The sequence below is a fragment of the Gorilla gorilla genome, chromosome 15 (genome assembly GCF_029281585.2).
Source record: "Gorilla gorilla gorilla isolate KB3781 chromosome 15, NHGRI_mGorGor1-v2.1_pri, whole genome shotgun sequence".
NCBI classification, from domain to species: Eukaryota; Metazoa; Chordata; class Mammalia; order Primates; family Hominidae; genus Gorilla; species Gorilla gorilla.
In genome coordinates, this window is record NC_073239.2 from 67,454,781 (window position 1) to 67,471,165 (window position 16,385).

General features: G+C 35.4%; 1 protein-coding gene across 4 annotated transcripts in view; it reads right to left on the reverse strand.

Annotated features, from left to right (window-relative positions):
• Nucleotides 1-16,385, reverse strand: part of MAP4K5 (mitogen-activated protein kinase kinase kinase kinase 5) — a 114,011-nt gene that overhangs the window by 82,584 nt on the left and 15,042 nt on the right. For all 4 annotated transcript variants that reach the window (XM_055361462.2, XM_063698294.1, XM_055361461.2 and 1 more), the window contains exon 3: nucleotides 3,577-3,634. In XM_055361462.2, coding sequence (XP_055217437.1) covers nucleotides 3,577-3,634 — 58 coding nt within the window. The remainder of the gene's footprint in view (nucleotides 1-3,576; nucleotides 3,635-16,385) is intronic.

Sequence of the window (16,385 nt, forward strand, 5' to 3'; positions counted from 1 at the left end):
AATTCAATAGATGACTGTTTTATTTCTTAAACTGATAAACTAAAACACCCACAAATTTAAGTATATTATTCAAGGTCTTACAAGCCATTCTCTGACAAAACTACAGAATTGTATCTTACAAATTATCAGCAGTAAAAATAAAAGAAACCCCCAGCTATAGTTTTTTTAAAAATTTAAGAAAATATTAAAAACAAAAACAACAGAATTAAAATTAAACATCTCTCCAAACAATATAATAGTGGACAGATTCACATATTAAAAAAAGAAAGATTCAGATTGGGTTATAAAACAAAAGTCAAATATAATTTTTTACAAGAGAAACATCAACAACCCAGAAAGGATAATGATAGGCCCAAGTATACCAGTTCTATCCATTTGTTGTATGCCACATAAATATAAACAAAAAGAAAGGAGGGTTGGCAATATCAATGTCAGATAAAGTTATATTCAAGGTAAAAAGGGTATCAAAGATCGTTAAGGGAGTGAATGATTAAACATGGAGGATGCAAGTCACAATAGTAAGGGAAAGACTGAAGCCATTGACCAATATGAGTGACTAATGCATTATACATTTATTCCATTATTCTAACTCCCCCACTGGAATTCAAGTTCCGTGAGAACAAGGTCTTTGCCTTTTTGTTCTCTTCTACATTCCTATCCTCTAGAACAGAGCTTGGCGTATATTAGGTATTCAATAAATATTTATTAAGAAATGAAAATATAACATGAATTTTATGGGTCAACTGACACACATATAATACATTAAGCAGATGTGCCACAAATGGAAGGAGAAATGGACAAAATCACTCTAGTGGAAGATGATCAACACTTCTGTCAGAACTCATTTATGCCTACTGTTCCATTATGGGAACGCTAAGCACGTGGGAGTTATTCATATCCTATGGCTCAAGGTCTTCACCAAGGTCTGATTTTTCACACGTCTGCAATTCAAAAAACTGCAAACTCCAGCATAAATGGGTTAATAACACTGGAAGCACTATCCTACAATGTGAAAGTCTGGGCCAAAATAACATTCTATATATGTCTGTATAGTTGCAAAAACAACGAAAAACATTTGAAAACTGCCAGAAAAATATGAATTCTGTAAGACTGCCAGAGACAAAATATAACCAATAAAATCAATGTCTGAAGTAAATACCTATAATAACCAATTAGACAGTGTAAGAGGGAAAAAGGAAGCCATTCCCAATAGCGAGAAATACCATAAATATGAAGACGTGGCAAAAACTTTCCTAAAGACCTGAATAAGAAAAAACCTTTACTATTGTCAAAATGCCAAATATCCTACATTAATCTATGTGCCTTTTTTCTTCTTGATAAAAATGATTTTAAAGTTCTGAAGAAAAAAATTTTACAAACAGGAAATATCTGAAAAATAAAAAGAATGAAGATTATAATACGCAACAAAAGTTATAGTAATCAAAACCAGGATAGTGTTGAAGTAGGAATAGAAAAAAGAAAGTCACTGGAACAGAACACAAAATCTATGTTTACATGGAAATTTAGTTTATGACAACCAAGGCACTTCAAATCTGTGGATAAGAGACCGAATCTATAGTAACGGCTTTGGGAAACTAGCCATTTGAAAAAATACATAGAGAGAGTTCTCTTTCATCCCTTAGAACAAACTTGTTCCTGATTGAGCAAATATTTAAATTTTGGAAGAAAAAAAGGAAAAACTGGAAGAAATTACAATTTAAAATTGTTATAATTATCTAGGAGAAAAGGCCTAAGTACAAGGAAATGGGGAATAGAGAAAGGAGGACTGACAAATTTGTCTGAGAGAAAAAAGAACACTTCCACATGGAAAAAAAAAAGTATAAGCAGAGTGCAAAGACAGAAGACAAATTGTGGGAAGTGTAAAACACATGATGAAGAGTCACTATCCCCAAAATGCAAACAGCATCTAAAAATCAATAATAAAATACAAATAACCTGATAGGACTGGGGCAAGGCATAAGAATAGGCAACCAACAAAATTTTTAAATGGCCAAATACTAAGATCACATCATCAATATTTACTGAACTTCCATGTTATTCTTTTTTGGGGGACAAATTGAAATATTACTCAATCTTAATACATGGGTCACATCTAACATAAAATAATCAGTAGCTTTTACAAAACAAGGCAGTGAGAAATTCCAGCCTTTCAAAAGAGTCTTATGATCCTTGCATTTAATCCTTATATTTTAAGTAATCATACACATATTTTTCTTTTTTTACTGAATTGCCTTCTTATGTTAGTTCTAACATATGGCTTATTGAGAATTCAGAATTGCAGGACTTAAAAAATACATTCATTAATTCATTATAATGAACTACAATATTAGGTTGGCAAAAACTGCTATAATATTAGGTTGGCAAAAACTGCAATTATTTATGCATCAACCTAATGAAAAATAAGCCATACCCTGAAGTCAAGTAAGTGAAACCGTGTTGTAACAAGCCCACTGCACTCGCTTAAGACAGAAAAGGGATAAATATCTTTGTTTTCTCTGAGAGCACATGCCAGTACCTGGACATAACTTGAATAACCATCCTTGAACATAATTTGAATATTTGCTCTAGTGACTTTTCCAGGACAGGTAAAGGCTTGTATAGTTCTGTTATATTCCCTATTTGTGTTAGTCACATTTTGGAGATCATTTTAAACTTATTAGGTGGCACTTAATAAGAGGATCCTAAAAGAGTATTATTATAACAATTTCTATTTGCCAGGAAAAAAAAGATACTGGGACATATCTGAAAGCTTATTTTTAAAGTGTTCCAGCATATGCTACCTCAGTACTATTATCTCTCTAATGAATCACATGTATAATGATTCAAATACTGTGCTTGAAATGCAAAGTCATTTTAACCGCTCAAACTAGGAAACTGGCATAATTATGGTCACAAACTTATCCTACCTGCCTAAGCTTATGAACCAGCAAATGAACATACCACCAAATATTCACTTACCTGGTCAAAAACTACTACTGCACTCATTAGAAACTTTTAGGATATCAAAATCATAAAACTGTTCCAGGACTATAGTTTTATTTTCAAAGCAAACTATTCAATGTGTTTTGAAACAAGCAGTCTTGACACGCAGAAGTGTTAATAAAATAAGCATGAAGCTAAGACCAGAATTAACAAACCTAAATCAATCAAAGGGAATAGCTGACAAACAAATGTCATTATCCCAAATATTCACCCCAAAAAATCACTGAATACTTTCCTAATCAAATTCTCATCAAAGCTAAACCTGAAGTTCAAATACTTCACTATCATCTTAAAAGAAAATTACTTTAACAGTGTCAATGTGTCTTCCAATTCTGAATGTGTACATGTCAAATTTTATTTGGCAACAAAACTGTCACATCAAACTTACCTTTAACTAACCACCTTCAGGGTAATTTAATTGAAGATATTCTACTGACCTGATAGAACATATAAAGACTTCTTTTGGGAAGAAAGGAAACAAGGAAAGAAATATGGAAAATACTTTTAAGACCTGTATTTACGAACTGCACAAGAAAATTGTTCAAAAATTGTCTTGAGGGTTTTAACACATACCAGGCTCCAATTTAATGATTTTTACTGCAGCCAGCTCTCCTGTGTGTACATTTCTGGCCTAAAAATAAAATAAAAACAAAAATCTTGTTAATTAAAAAGCTTGTTAATTACATTAAAATTACTTGGTACTATGTTAATTGCTTATCAACCATACTTTTATCAAAACTAAAAAACAAAATATTTCCAATAAAATGCTAAGCAAACTCATTTTCCCATTAAAGAAAAATATAGATAAGACACAAAAGTGTTTAAAAAATTACCAGTAGTCCCACCACTCAAAAACAGCTCCTGTTTAAAATTTGGTCTACTTCCTCCAAGGCTTTTCTTCAGCCTCGGGTTAGTTAATATTTTTAATTTTAAAAATCTCATGGGTTTTATTTATATCAGAAAACATAATCATAGGTCATTAAAAATTTTTTTAAATCATCTGTATCTAACTACCTAGAGAAAAACAGTGAACATTTCAGTGTACATGCATCTCTTTCCTGGTACACATATGTATATGCATGTGCATTATGGAAGAAGATGACCCCATCATAGTCTTCTAAGACATGATTACAAATGCTGCCTGATTTTCCACTGACAGGATATATAATTTACCCAACCCTCTATTGTTGGGCATTTACAATTTTAATATTATTTTCAAGTTATAAAAATAGGGATACATATATCTTAGCTTTGTATCTATCCACAGCCTTATTTCCTTCAGTTAAATATCTAGAAGAGAAACTATTTACTATTTAACAAAATATCAACAAACTTACTATAATTAGCACTGCAATGAATATCATTACCAATATTTTACCATAGATCAGCTTATAAGGAAGGCAACCTAGACATACAATTGTGAGACTAAAAGGTATGTGGACTTATAATGGGTATGTTGCCATATTGCTCTAAAACACTGTGCGAATTTTTACTGTCATCGACCTTGGATGTTAAAACCTTGGATGTTAAAACCATGTCTGCCAAAACTTATTGTTGGTGAAAATTAAATGATTATAACATAGTCCATATAATAATCCTCTTTATTGCTGGACATAAAGGATGTTACATATAGTCTTTTCATTATTTAAGACATATTTGTTTCAAATGGATTCTAAGATATGGTATTACTAGGTCAAAGGTTGTGAATATGAACACATACCATCAAATAGTCTAAAAACATTTTACCACTATATTCTCTTTGTTAATATGAGTGCTCATTTTCATCGTACCCTGTGGTATATCATATGTGGAAATGGAATTTACTAATTTATGACCTTTTTCATTTACTATATTAGATTTGAATATCAACTTTCAAATGGCAGAAAAAAACAAGAAAAAGACATGATAAAATAGAAAAGTATAGTTATACTAATCTGCCAAATTAAATAAGTCAAATTATCTGAGGAAAGAAGAGAAAAAGGGAAACGAATGGAAGAATGATAAAGTAGGGAAGAGTGCCTTCAAAGAGATCCATTTAAAAATGACATACAGAGGGTGAGAAAAAGAGTAGAATGGGGGAGAGATATACAGAGGAAAAGACACAAACAGAAAGAAAAATAATTTGTCTTTTGTTTGTTTGGTTTTTGTTGTTTTGAGACAGGGTCTCACTTCTGTCACCCAGGATGGAGTGCAGCAACAGGATCTCGGCTCACTGCAACCTCTGCCTCCTGGGCTCAAGTGATCCTCCCACCTCAGCCTCCCAAGTGGCTGAGACTACAGACACCTGCCACTACACTCAGCTAACTGTTGTACTTTTTGTAGAGACGGGTTTCGCCATGTTGCCCAGGCCGGTCTCAAACTCCTGAGTTCAAGTAATTTGCCCCTCTTGGCCTCCTGAAGTGCTGGGATTACAGTGAACCACCAGGCCTGGCAAGAAAATAATTTTCAACAGCAGAAGTTGCAACTACTTTGTGATAAGTTCACATTTTCCTCACTAAATCTACTGAATAGGGTAAGAAGGGGTCTCAGGAAAGAAGAGCAGGCGTTTTAACTCCTCTCTTTCATAGTTATAGTTACTTCTCTCCTAACTACGAACACATTTACAAAAAGGGGAGCAGTGGTCAGCCAGAAGCCTCACACCATTCCTACCCTCTCCTCTTTCTGCCATTGGACATAAGAATTGTCTGTTAGCCTCAGGTCTTCTTCTAATTCCTAAAATTTCCCTTAGGTCATAAAAGGATATGTGCACATAGATTTAGCCTGTCCACCTCTCAGCCAATTCACATGCCAGTGAGACTCAGGTATAAAAAATATGGCCAGAACAAGCAGTGATAATTGACTTCCTGGGCATATTGTTCAGTAAATCATAAAATGTGTTAAAAGATGAATTCCGTAATAATGATGGCAATTATGTTTGTAATGCTTTACAGTTTGCAGGAACTTTCATATACATTACTTAATTCTATTTATTTAAACACAAAAAGACTTAGTTTAGTAAAGCAGACTTGCCCAAGGCCATCCTGCTGCCAGGGGTGAGTCAAGAGTTAGAATCCAATTTTGCTGATCTTTTCAAAAAACCAGCTCCTGGATTCATTGATTTTTTGAAGGGTTTTTTGTGTCTCTATCTCCTTCAGTTCTGCTCTGATCTTAGTTATTTCTTGCCTTCTGCTAGCTTTTGAATGTTTTTGCTCTTGCTTCTCTAGCTCTTTTAATTGTGATGTTAGGGTGTCAATTTTAGATCTTTCCTGCTTTCTTTTGTGGGCATTTAGTGCTATAAATTTCCTTCTACACACTGCTTTAAATGTGTCCCAGAGATTCTGGTATGTTGTGTCTTTGTTCTCATTGGTTTCAAAGAACATCTTTATTTCTGCCTTCATTTCGTTATGTACCCAGTAGTCATTCAGGAGCAGGTTGTTCAGTTTCCATGTAGTTGAGCAGTTTTGAGTGAGTTTCTTAATCCTGAGTTCTAGTTTGATTGCACTGTGGTCTGAGAGACAGTTTGTTATAATTTCTGTACTTTTGCATTTGCTGAGGAGTGCTTTATTTCCAACTATGTGGTCAGTTTTGGAATAAGTGTGATGTGGTGCTAAGAAGAATGTATATTCTGTTGATTTGGGGTGGAGAGTTCTGTAGATGTCTATTGGGTCTGCTTGGTGCAGAGCTGAGTTCAAGTCCTGGATATCCTTGTTAACTTCCTGTCTCGTTGATCTGTCTAATGTTGACAGTGGGGTGTTAAAGTCTCCCATTATTATTGTGCGGGAGTTTAAGTCTCTTTGTAGGTCTCTAAGGACTTGCTTCATGAATCTGGGTGTTCTGTATTGGGTGCATATATATTCAGGATAGTTAGCTCTTCTTGTTGAATTGATCCCTTTACCATTATGTAATGCCCTTCTTTGTCTCTTCTGATTTTTGTTGGTTGAAAGTCTGTTTTATCAGAGACTAGGATTGCAACCCCTGCTTTTTTTTGTTTTCCATTTCCTTGGTAGATTTTCCTCCATCCCTCCGTTCCAAAGGATTATAAATCATGCTGCTATAAAGACACATGCACACATATGTTTATTGTGGCACTATTCACAATAGCAAAGACTTGGAACCAACCCAAATGTCCATCAATGATAGACTGGACTAAGAAAATGTGGCACTTACACACAATGGAATACCATGCAGCCATAAAAAGGATGAGTTCATGTCCTTTGTAGGGACATGGATGAAGCTGGAAACCATCATTCTGAGCAAACTATCCCAAGGACAGAAAACCAAACACCACATGTTCTCACTCATAGGTGGGAACTGAACAATGAGAACACTTGGACACAGGATGGAGAACATTACACAGTGGGGCCTGTCGTGGGGTGGGGGGAGAGGGGAGGGATAGCATTAGGAGATATACCTAACGTAAATGAAGAGTTAATGGGTGCAGTACACCAACATGGCACATGTATACATATGTAACAAATCTGCACATACATATGTAACAAATCTGCATGTTGTGCACATGTACCCTAGAACTTAAAGTATGAAAAAAAAAAAGGCAACAACAGATGCTGGAGAGGATGTGGAGAAATAGAAACACTTTTACACTGTTGGTGGGAGTATAAACTAGTTCAACCATTGTGGAAGACAGTGTGGTGATTCCTCAAGGATCTAGAACTAGAAATACCATTTGACCCAGTGATCCCATTACTGGGTATATACCCAAAGGATTATAAGTTATGCTACTACAAAGACACATGCACACGTATGTTTATTGTGGCACTATTCACAATAGTAAAGACTTGGAACCAACCCAAATGTCCATCAATGATAGACTGGATTAAGAAAATGTAACACATATATACCATCGAATACTATGCAGCCATAAAAAAAGGAAGAGTTCATGTCCTTTGCAGGGACACGGATGAAGCTGGAAACCATCATTCTGAGCAAACTATCACAAGGACAGAAAACCAAACACCACATATTCTCACTCATAGGTGGGAATTGAACAACAAGAACACTTGGACACAGGGCAGGGAACATCACACACAAGGGCCTGTCATGGGGTGGGGGGCAGGGGGAGGGATAGCATTAGGAGAAATACCTAATGTATTCTGATGACAATATTTCACTGCCCCTTTTCAGAATTCGAGAATTCTTTTTCTTTTTTAAATGCAACAGATACTAGAGAAAAGTATTAATTGTGTAATATTTAACAGATCAGCAACAGTGGTAACTTTTGTTGAAATAGATTAACAAAATAATCTACTGGAAACAGATTAACAAAGCAATATACTAATCCTCTTTCACATTACATTTCTCCGTGATAATTTTCAATGTAACACAAGGTGAACTATTACACATTTAATGTCTTAAAGAAATAATCTTAGAGTTGAATTTGATCCAAAGAAAACAGTAGTATTTTAAACATTCTGAAAAAAATTATTGAATAAAAGTTAGTAGCCTTCTAATATGTTTAAAATCCATCTAAAGAACTGGAATTTAAAAAAAAAACAAAACAGATTCAATGAACTCTTATTTTAACTCACTTACGTCATAATCTAGCAAACATAATAGCCACTTCTATGCCTAAATGTCAGTACCCTGGTTTTCCCTCTTTCCCTATCCACCTAAGTGATCATTTAAATTGTTTTTTCATTTAAAATTTTCACTGGACTCCTATAGAAAACAGAAAAACATCTTTGAACATACAGTATAAGTTTACAAATTGAGAAGAAAGATTTAAGTATAAGTGCCATAAAGGCACAAGAAAGTTACAAAAGTACACTCACAAATTTTGACGGTTGAAAAATTCAAGATTATACATTTCAGGTATGGAATACAATATTCAACTCATATGACAATGACTGATGCTAACACATTTTCAACAACAAAATATCTTCAGGCAATTCATTATGCCAAGCAAAAACGGGCATTTGGGCAATGCATTCTGCCATTCACTGCCACTTACTTTGAGGAACCAAAAGAAAATGACTCCATTCTTCTCAGTTACCAATTATTAAACAAGAGTCAACAACATGAAAAGATCTAATATGCTTCTCTGAGAGTTTGGAACAATTAATTCTGACTTTAGTCAGATTAATCAGAAGTGAATAGCTCGGTCTCTGATCTGAAAACTGTCCTCATTCTGGTACATTCTCCTTTCCCCGCCTCCCTCCCTGTTTGGCCTGGTTAACTCAGACTTGTCCTTCAGAATTCAGTTTAGTTATCACCTCCTCCAGGAAGTCTCCCTGGTATCCTAAGGCTGGATTAAGTGTGTTGTCATCTTAGCTCTAGGCATGATCCTTTGAAAGGCTGTGCCACATGGTAGATGCTCTACAAATTTGTTGAATAGACAATCATGGTTGTAGGAAGGTTATTGCTCTCTTAAAAAAATTAAAATCTTCCACAACTAGAAAATGCTATGAAACTGACAATACATTATTTTAAATAGTCTTACTTTTTTCACTTATGTTGAGTCATATTATGATGAATTAAAGTATTTTGAAGAAAATTATTTGAAAAAAATTACTACAAAAGTAAGATTTTGTGGTAGAAAAATTAAAATAATATAAATCAGTGAAAGATGACAGTCCCCCTCCATCCCAATCTCATCTTCCAAAATAACTATTGTTAATGGTTTAGAGTATATCCTTCCAAAGTTTTAATTAGGTTGAGTCCTAAGAACACAAATGGACAGAACACAAACCTTGATACTTTGGCAGTTTCTCACAAAGCTAAACATAGTCTTACCTTATAAGCCAGCCAGCAACCCCACTCCTTGGTATGTACCCAACTGAGCTAAAAAGTTATGTCCACATAAAAACCTATACATAAGTGTTTAAAGCAGTCTTTATTCACAGTCACCCCAAACTGGAAGTAATCAAGATGTCCTCCAATAGGTGAATACATAAACAAACTGTGGTAAATCCATACAGTGGAATGTTTATTGCAGCACTATTCACGACAGCCAAGACACAGAATGAACCTGGGTGTCCAACAATGATAAAGAAAATCTGATTATATATACTCAAAATGGAATACTATTTAGCCATAAAAAAGAATGAAATGCTGTCATTTGAGGAAACTTGGATGGAATGGAGGATATTCTGTTAAGTGAAATTAGCCAGGAACAGAAAGTTAACCATCACATGTTCTCACTCACATGTGGAAGCTAAGAAAAGTTAATCTCATAAAAGTAAAAAGTAGAACAGAGAATACTAGAGGCTGAGAAGGGTAGGGGGAAGGGAGGAATAGGGAGAAATTTGTTAAAGTATACAAAACGATAGCTAGATAGGAAGAATAAATTTTAGTGTTCTACGCTACTACTACAGGATAGCTATAGTTAACAATAACATACTACATAGTTTCAAATAGCCAGGAAAATACCAAATGTTCCCAACACAAAGAAAGGATAATGTTTAAGATTATAGATTTGCTAATTTTCCTGATCACTACAAATTTTATGTATCAAAACATCACTATGAGCCACTATGAATCTTACCCATATGTACAACTATCAATTTTTTTAAATTAAATTTAATAATAAAAGAAATGGAAACCACAAAAAGATACGGAAGAATCCTAAATGCATATTGTTAAGTGAAAGAAGCCAGTCTAAGAAGGCTTACAAAGTGTATGATTCCAACTCTATGACATTCCGAAAAAGGCGAAACTACAGAGACAGTAAAAAGCAATGGTTGTCTGGGGTTTAGGGGAGGAAGGAAAGAGACAAATAGGTGAAGCACAGGGGATTTTTAGGAGGAGAGTGAAAGTATTCTGTATGAAATGGTAATGATAGACACATCTCATTACGTATTTGTCAAAACCCATAGAACTATACAACACAAAATGTGAATCTTTATGTAAACTATGAACTATAGTTAATAATATATCAATATTGGTTCAATAATTATAACAAATGTACCACACTAACGCAAGATATTAATAAAAGATAAAACTATACAGGAATTCAGGGGTTGGCTAAATGTAATTCTATGTACTATGTGCTTTATTACTCTGTAAATCTGAAACTGCACTAAAAAATTATCTATTAATTTAAAGATAAATTATTTTTGAAAAGAATACACATTTTCAGACACATTTATGAGCCAATTTTTATTATTAGAATCAACCATTTATGTTTCAATTTAATAGAGCCAAAAAGAAAAGGCAAGGATACCTTGATTTTTTTAGAGATTCTGAGGGGCTCAGAAACAGATCATTGGAGGATCTAAACAACAATCACAAAATGACATAAAATAAAGATGGTGTTTTACAGTTACACCACGCAGAAGCCAAGATATATTATATGTGGTTACAGAAGTAAAATGCAAAAAATACAAACTACAGCTCCCGCTGATAGGAATAAATACTTAAATGTCAGCCTCCATTTTGAAGACATATTTCTGTTTTCTCCAAATGAAGAACGGATGGGCAAATGTTTGTGCTCTGTAATTTTCCAGCTGGATTTTTAAAACAGAAAGCAGTACCAGGCTCTTTTATAATGAAAGGCAAAGAGGCTTTCAGAAAAAGAGATCTTCTAAACAGAGACCTCACAGATTCAATTTACTAAAGAGATCTTTCAGAAATTTAACTATACAAATTCGCGCTATAATCCAAAAGAGTTCTGGAGCACCAGTTTTTGAAATCCATCATTTCTTTCCAACAAGTTAAATGTGATACCCTCAATTCTTTTTGTTTTTAACTTTAATACACAAGAATTGAAAGATCCTGCATTATGTTTATAAAAGGAACTAACTGGAGTACAACGGCAACTACACAAAAAAGATCTAACTATATTTCTGATTCCTATTCATGTTAGTAGGGTTTTGGTATACACTAATACTCAGACTTAAGATATACTAAACACCTAGAAATCTAATAAAACAGTACAGTTACAGGTCTTATTTAACTCTTATTAATCAGGAACTGAAATTATTATGTGGAAAAGATAAACTCATAATAAATGGAATCAATATCACTATAAAATCCACAATAGAATCATTCCAATTAAATTAATTTTCTATTCGCATTCCTAATGCAATTCCTTTTCATCTCTTAATTCATATTTCCAAGTCAATTTACTACTAAGGAAGTATTTCAACTCAAGCCCTCCAGTCTTCAATCTTACTAATAGTAAAAAGTTACCTATGGATTTCCACTTAAACAAACAAAAAAAATTGAAAGATGTTAATTAAGCCATTTCTACTTCAGTAATATTATGCAATTGCCAGTTTTGTAAACTATGAACTCTTCTACATGCTGTAAAATTTTTAATGAAAACTAAAAATTAATGAAGAAAAGTCTAAACATTTTACCTACAAGGTTTCAACACAGAATTGGAAGACACGACTCAATACATAGTAATACATCCTAGTATTCATGAAGTTGAAAGATAATTTTTTATAAACTGGGGCTAAAAAAAAAAACAACGGCAAGTAAGGACAGCCATCTAAAAGCTATGGCAACCAAGACCACCACCATGAAGAAAAATGAAAAAGCTCCTGTATTTCTCTGTTCTTCACATTGGGTCTCTCATCCTACCCCAGACAACTTTCTCCCAGCACATTCTTAGGGTCACAAAACTTTTCCATTAAGCCAACTGTGGACTTCAGTTTTAAATATGCCCCTTTATTCTATAACATAACATCAGAAAATCCAGACATCTCAATATTTTTAACAAGCTATCTCCAGTGGCCAGGGACTGCTTCTCAGGGTCATAATTATGTATTCCAGATTTAAGAACATGATCTACAATACAAAAGAAGCAATGCAGCACCCATAAGGTTTGAAAAATACAAAGTAGCTGATTAATCCACAATAAAAGTGAAAAGTCAACTATGTCATAGGCTGTAAAACCTCTATACTCAATACTTTATGGAACATTGCTTTTTCTGTTATTGTTTTGTTTTGTTTTTGTTTTTTTGAGGCCGAGTCTTGCTCTGTCACCCAGGCTGGAGCACAGTGGTGTGATCTCAGCTCACTGCAGCCTCCACCTCCCAGGCTCAAGCAATTCTCGTGCCTCAGCCTCCTGAGTAGCCAGGACTAAGGCAGGCACCACCAGGCCTGGCTAATTTTTTTTTGTATTTTTAGTAGAGACAGGGTATCACCACATTGGCCAGGATGGTCTCAAATTCCTTACCTCAAGTAATCTACCCACCTCATCCTCCCAAAGTGCTGGGATTACAGGCGTGAGCCACTAGTCCCGGCTGAAACACTGTTTTTAACTGGTTCATTTATTCAACAAACATTACTTAATACTTACTATGTGCCAGGTACTGTGTTAATACTAGGAATGTAATGAAACAAAAACAGTTCCTGTCTTCCGAAAACTTTTATCAGTTAGAAAGACAGAGAAGGGAACAGTAAATACTACATAGTGTGAAAAATGCTCTCAAAGATGGCACAAGTCAACATTGGAGGATTCTAAGCCCAGTCAAACTAGATTGAAGAAAAAGCTTCCAGGAGAAAGTAAATTTAAACTGAGACCTAATAGAAGACTTCCCTGGGAGGAGTAGTGGGTAAGAGATTATGGATAGCAAAATTCCAGGCAAAGGTGTAAAGACAAGAGAAAACATGGGCAGTCTAAAAGAGCAAAACTACCTTGCATTAAGGGAATATAAAGGTATAAAGAGGGAATGGTGAAAGTTAAGATTCCTTTGACGCTCAGGACAGAATGTATCACCGCCTATCTTCCTGTAGCTATCATATACTAACTTCTTGGTCATCCTTATTCTTTTTTTTTTTTTTTTTTTTTTTTTGAGATGGAGTCTCACTCTGTCGCCCAGGCTGGAGTACAGTGGCATAATCTTGGCTCACTGCAGCCTCTGCCTCCCAGGTTCAAGTAATTCTCTCGCTTCAGCCTCCCGAGTAGCTGGGACTACAGGCACTTGCCGCCACGCCAGGCTAATTTTTGTATTTTTAGTAGAGACGAGGTTTCACCATGTTGGCCAGGATGGTCTCGATCTCCTGACCTTGTGATCTGCCCGCCTTGGCCTCCCAAAGTGTTGGGATTACAGGCGTGAGCCATTGTGCCTAGCCAGTCATCCTTATTCTTTTAAGATTTTATGACCCCTGGTTCACAGTTTCCTCTCTATCCTTTCTCTTGCCTCCACCACTCTTAGTGACTTCAATATCCAGAACTACTCTGACTTTTCATTCTCTGACCTAATTAACATTACACTTCCTTTCTAATCACTATCTCCTATCCTTTCAGCTCACTTATTCTAGTCCTCCCATTCCAGCCATTCTCCCACCTCATCAATTTGCCAATGCATTTCTCCATGACCACCAATTATTTCTCTCTACTCCATACATCCTCCCTTACCTATCAGGATTAAACTTTCTCTTCCCTCTATTGTACTAGCCTGGCAAAATCCTAATCTTGATTAATTCCAATTATCCACTAATCCCACACTGGCATCAAATAGCTAACAGTTACTAGAAAAAAAATGACAAAATCATGCTAACTGGTCTTACTTTCAAATCAACACAAATCCCAAACTACAACTTCTTGTATAGGTTTTATTTTCCACTTTTTATAAGAACTATTCCACTCCTCTTGCTTCAAACTTTCAATAATCCCTCAGCCTCTTTGTTACCCCCTCTTCTCTCACCTATCCTAACTGATCATGGAACTGCATCTTTTCTTTATCTAACATTCACTTATGCAGCCAACCATCTATTTCTAGGGGACATCTCTCTCCTCACTTTGCTCCAGACTCCTACATCCGTGGAAACCTGACAGGCACCTTAACATTAATGTGTCTAACACAGAACACTCGATTATCCCTCTCCCACAAACTTTTTCATTCCCACATCTTCCTAATCTAAATCAAATTTACCATATCCACCACACTCACTTAAGCCCAAAATCCAGGTCATTCTTTATTTCTTTCCTTCACACTCTTCACATCTGACATATCAGCAAATCCTGACAGCTTAAACTTATAAGCCAAATCCACACACTTCCTTCTATTTCCAGTGCCATACTGTAATCCAAGCTTGTCTCCATTAGGAACTGGTAAACTATCTGTGAAACATAAAGAAATAGCAAGTCAAGAATAATTCCTGTTCTGGATTGCACAATTGGGTAGACAGTGGTCCCATTTACTGAGATGACAAACATAGGAGGAAGCACACATTCTGTGGCGGGGAGAGGGATACAGATGGGGGCTCAGTTTTGGACATACTTAAAATTTTAACTTGCTATGGAAAACCAATCTAGTGATATCCTATAAGCTGCTTAACAAGAGCTAACCTGGACTGAAAACAGAGTTGGGCATCATCAACATTACTGAATGCAGGCACGTGGATGAGATTACTTAGAATAAGTAGTCAGAAGAAAAGAGGATCAAGAACAGAATCCTAAAAAATTAGCCACACTTATGGAATAGTGAAAATAGACAAAGTTAAAATGAAACTATTACAGAGACACTATTCTCTTGAATCTCAGTTTGCAGGAATTTTTTTAAAGTCATCCAATCCAATCTCTCTTTTAAAGAGCAAATCTCTTCTACTTAATCTATGGTGGTCTAATACATTCATTTTTAGTATAACTGTAGTTGTATAAAGGCTTTTGTGTGATAAGCAAATATATTCTCCAATAATTTCTCTTCAGTGGTCCCAGTTTTGGTTTGTAAGATAACACTGACTTAACCTACTCCTTCTACTATATGACAAATTCAGATCTCTAAATTCATTAATTTATTCAATAAGTATTGAGTCCCTATGAAAGTCAGGAGGCCTAAGCTCTAATTCTAACTCTGCTCAGATAAAATATGTTTGCTTCTACCTACAGACAAAACACAAATTTTTCAATATGCCATGCCATATAAATTCTAGACCCTTCCCACCAGTCTAGTCATTATTTACTTTATGTGCTCAAAGTTTGATGTCCAACAAAAATGATAGTAGTTATAACATTAGATTCATGACAACAAAGGCAACATTTCTTTTTTTCGGTTTCTACAAAATTACAATACTTTTTTTTTTTTTTAAGACAGAGTCTCACTCTGTCACCCAGGCTGGAGTGCAGTGGCGTGATCTCCGCCCACTGCAACTTCTGCCTCCTGGGTTGAAGCAATTCTCCTGCCTCAGGACCTAGAGTAGCTGGGAGTACAGGCACGTGCCACCACGCCCAGCTAATTTTTGTATTTTTAGTGGAGACGGGGTTTCACCATGTTGGCCAGGCTGGTCTCGAACTCCTGACCTCAGGTGATTCGCCCACCTCGGCCTCCCAAAGTGCTGGGATTACAGGAATGAGCCACCGCGCCCAGCCTACAATATTTTTAAGTTTTAAAAATAAATGTTGAGGCTGGGCATGGTGGCTTACACTTGTAATCTCAGCACTTTGGGAGGCCGAGGTAGGTGGATAACTTGAGGTCGGGAGTTCAAGACCATCC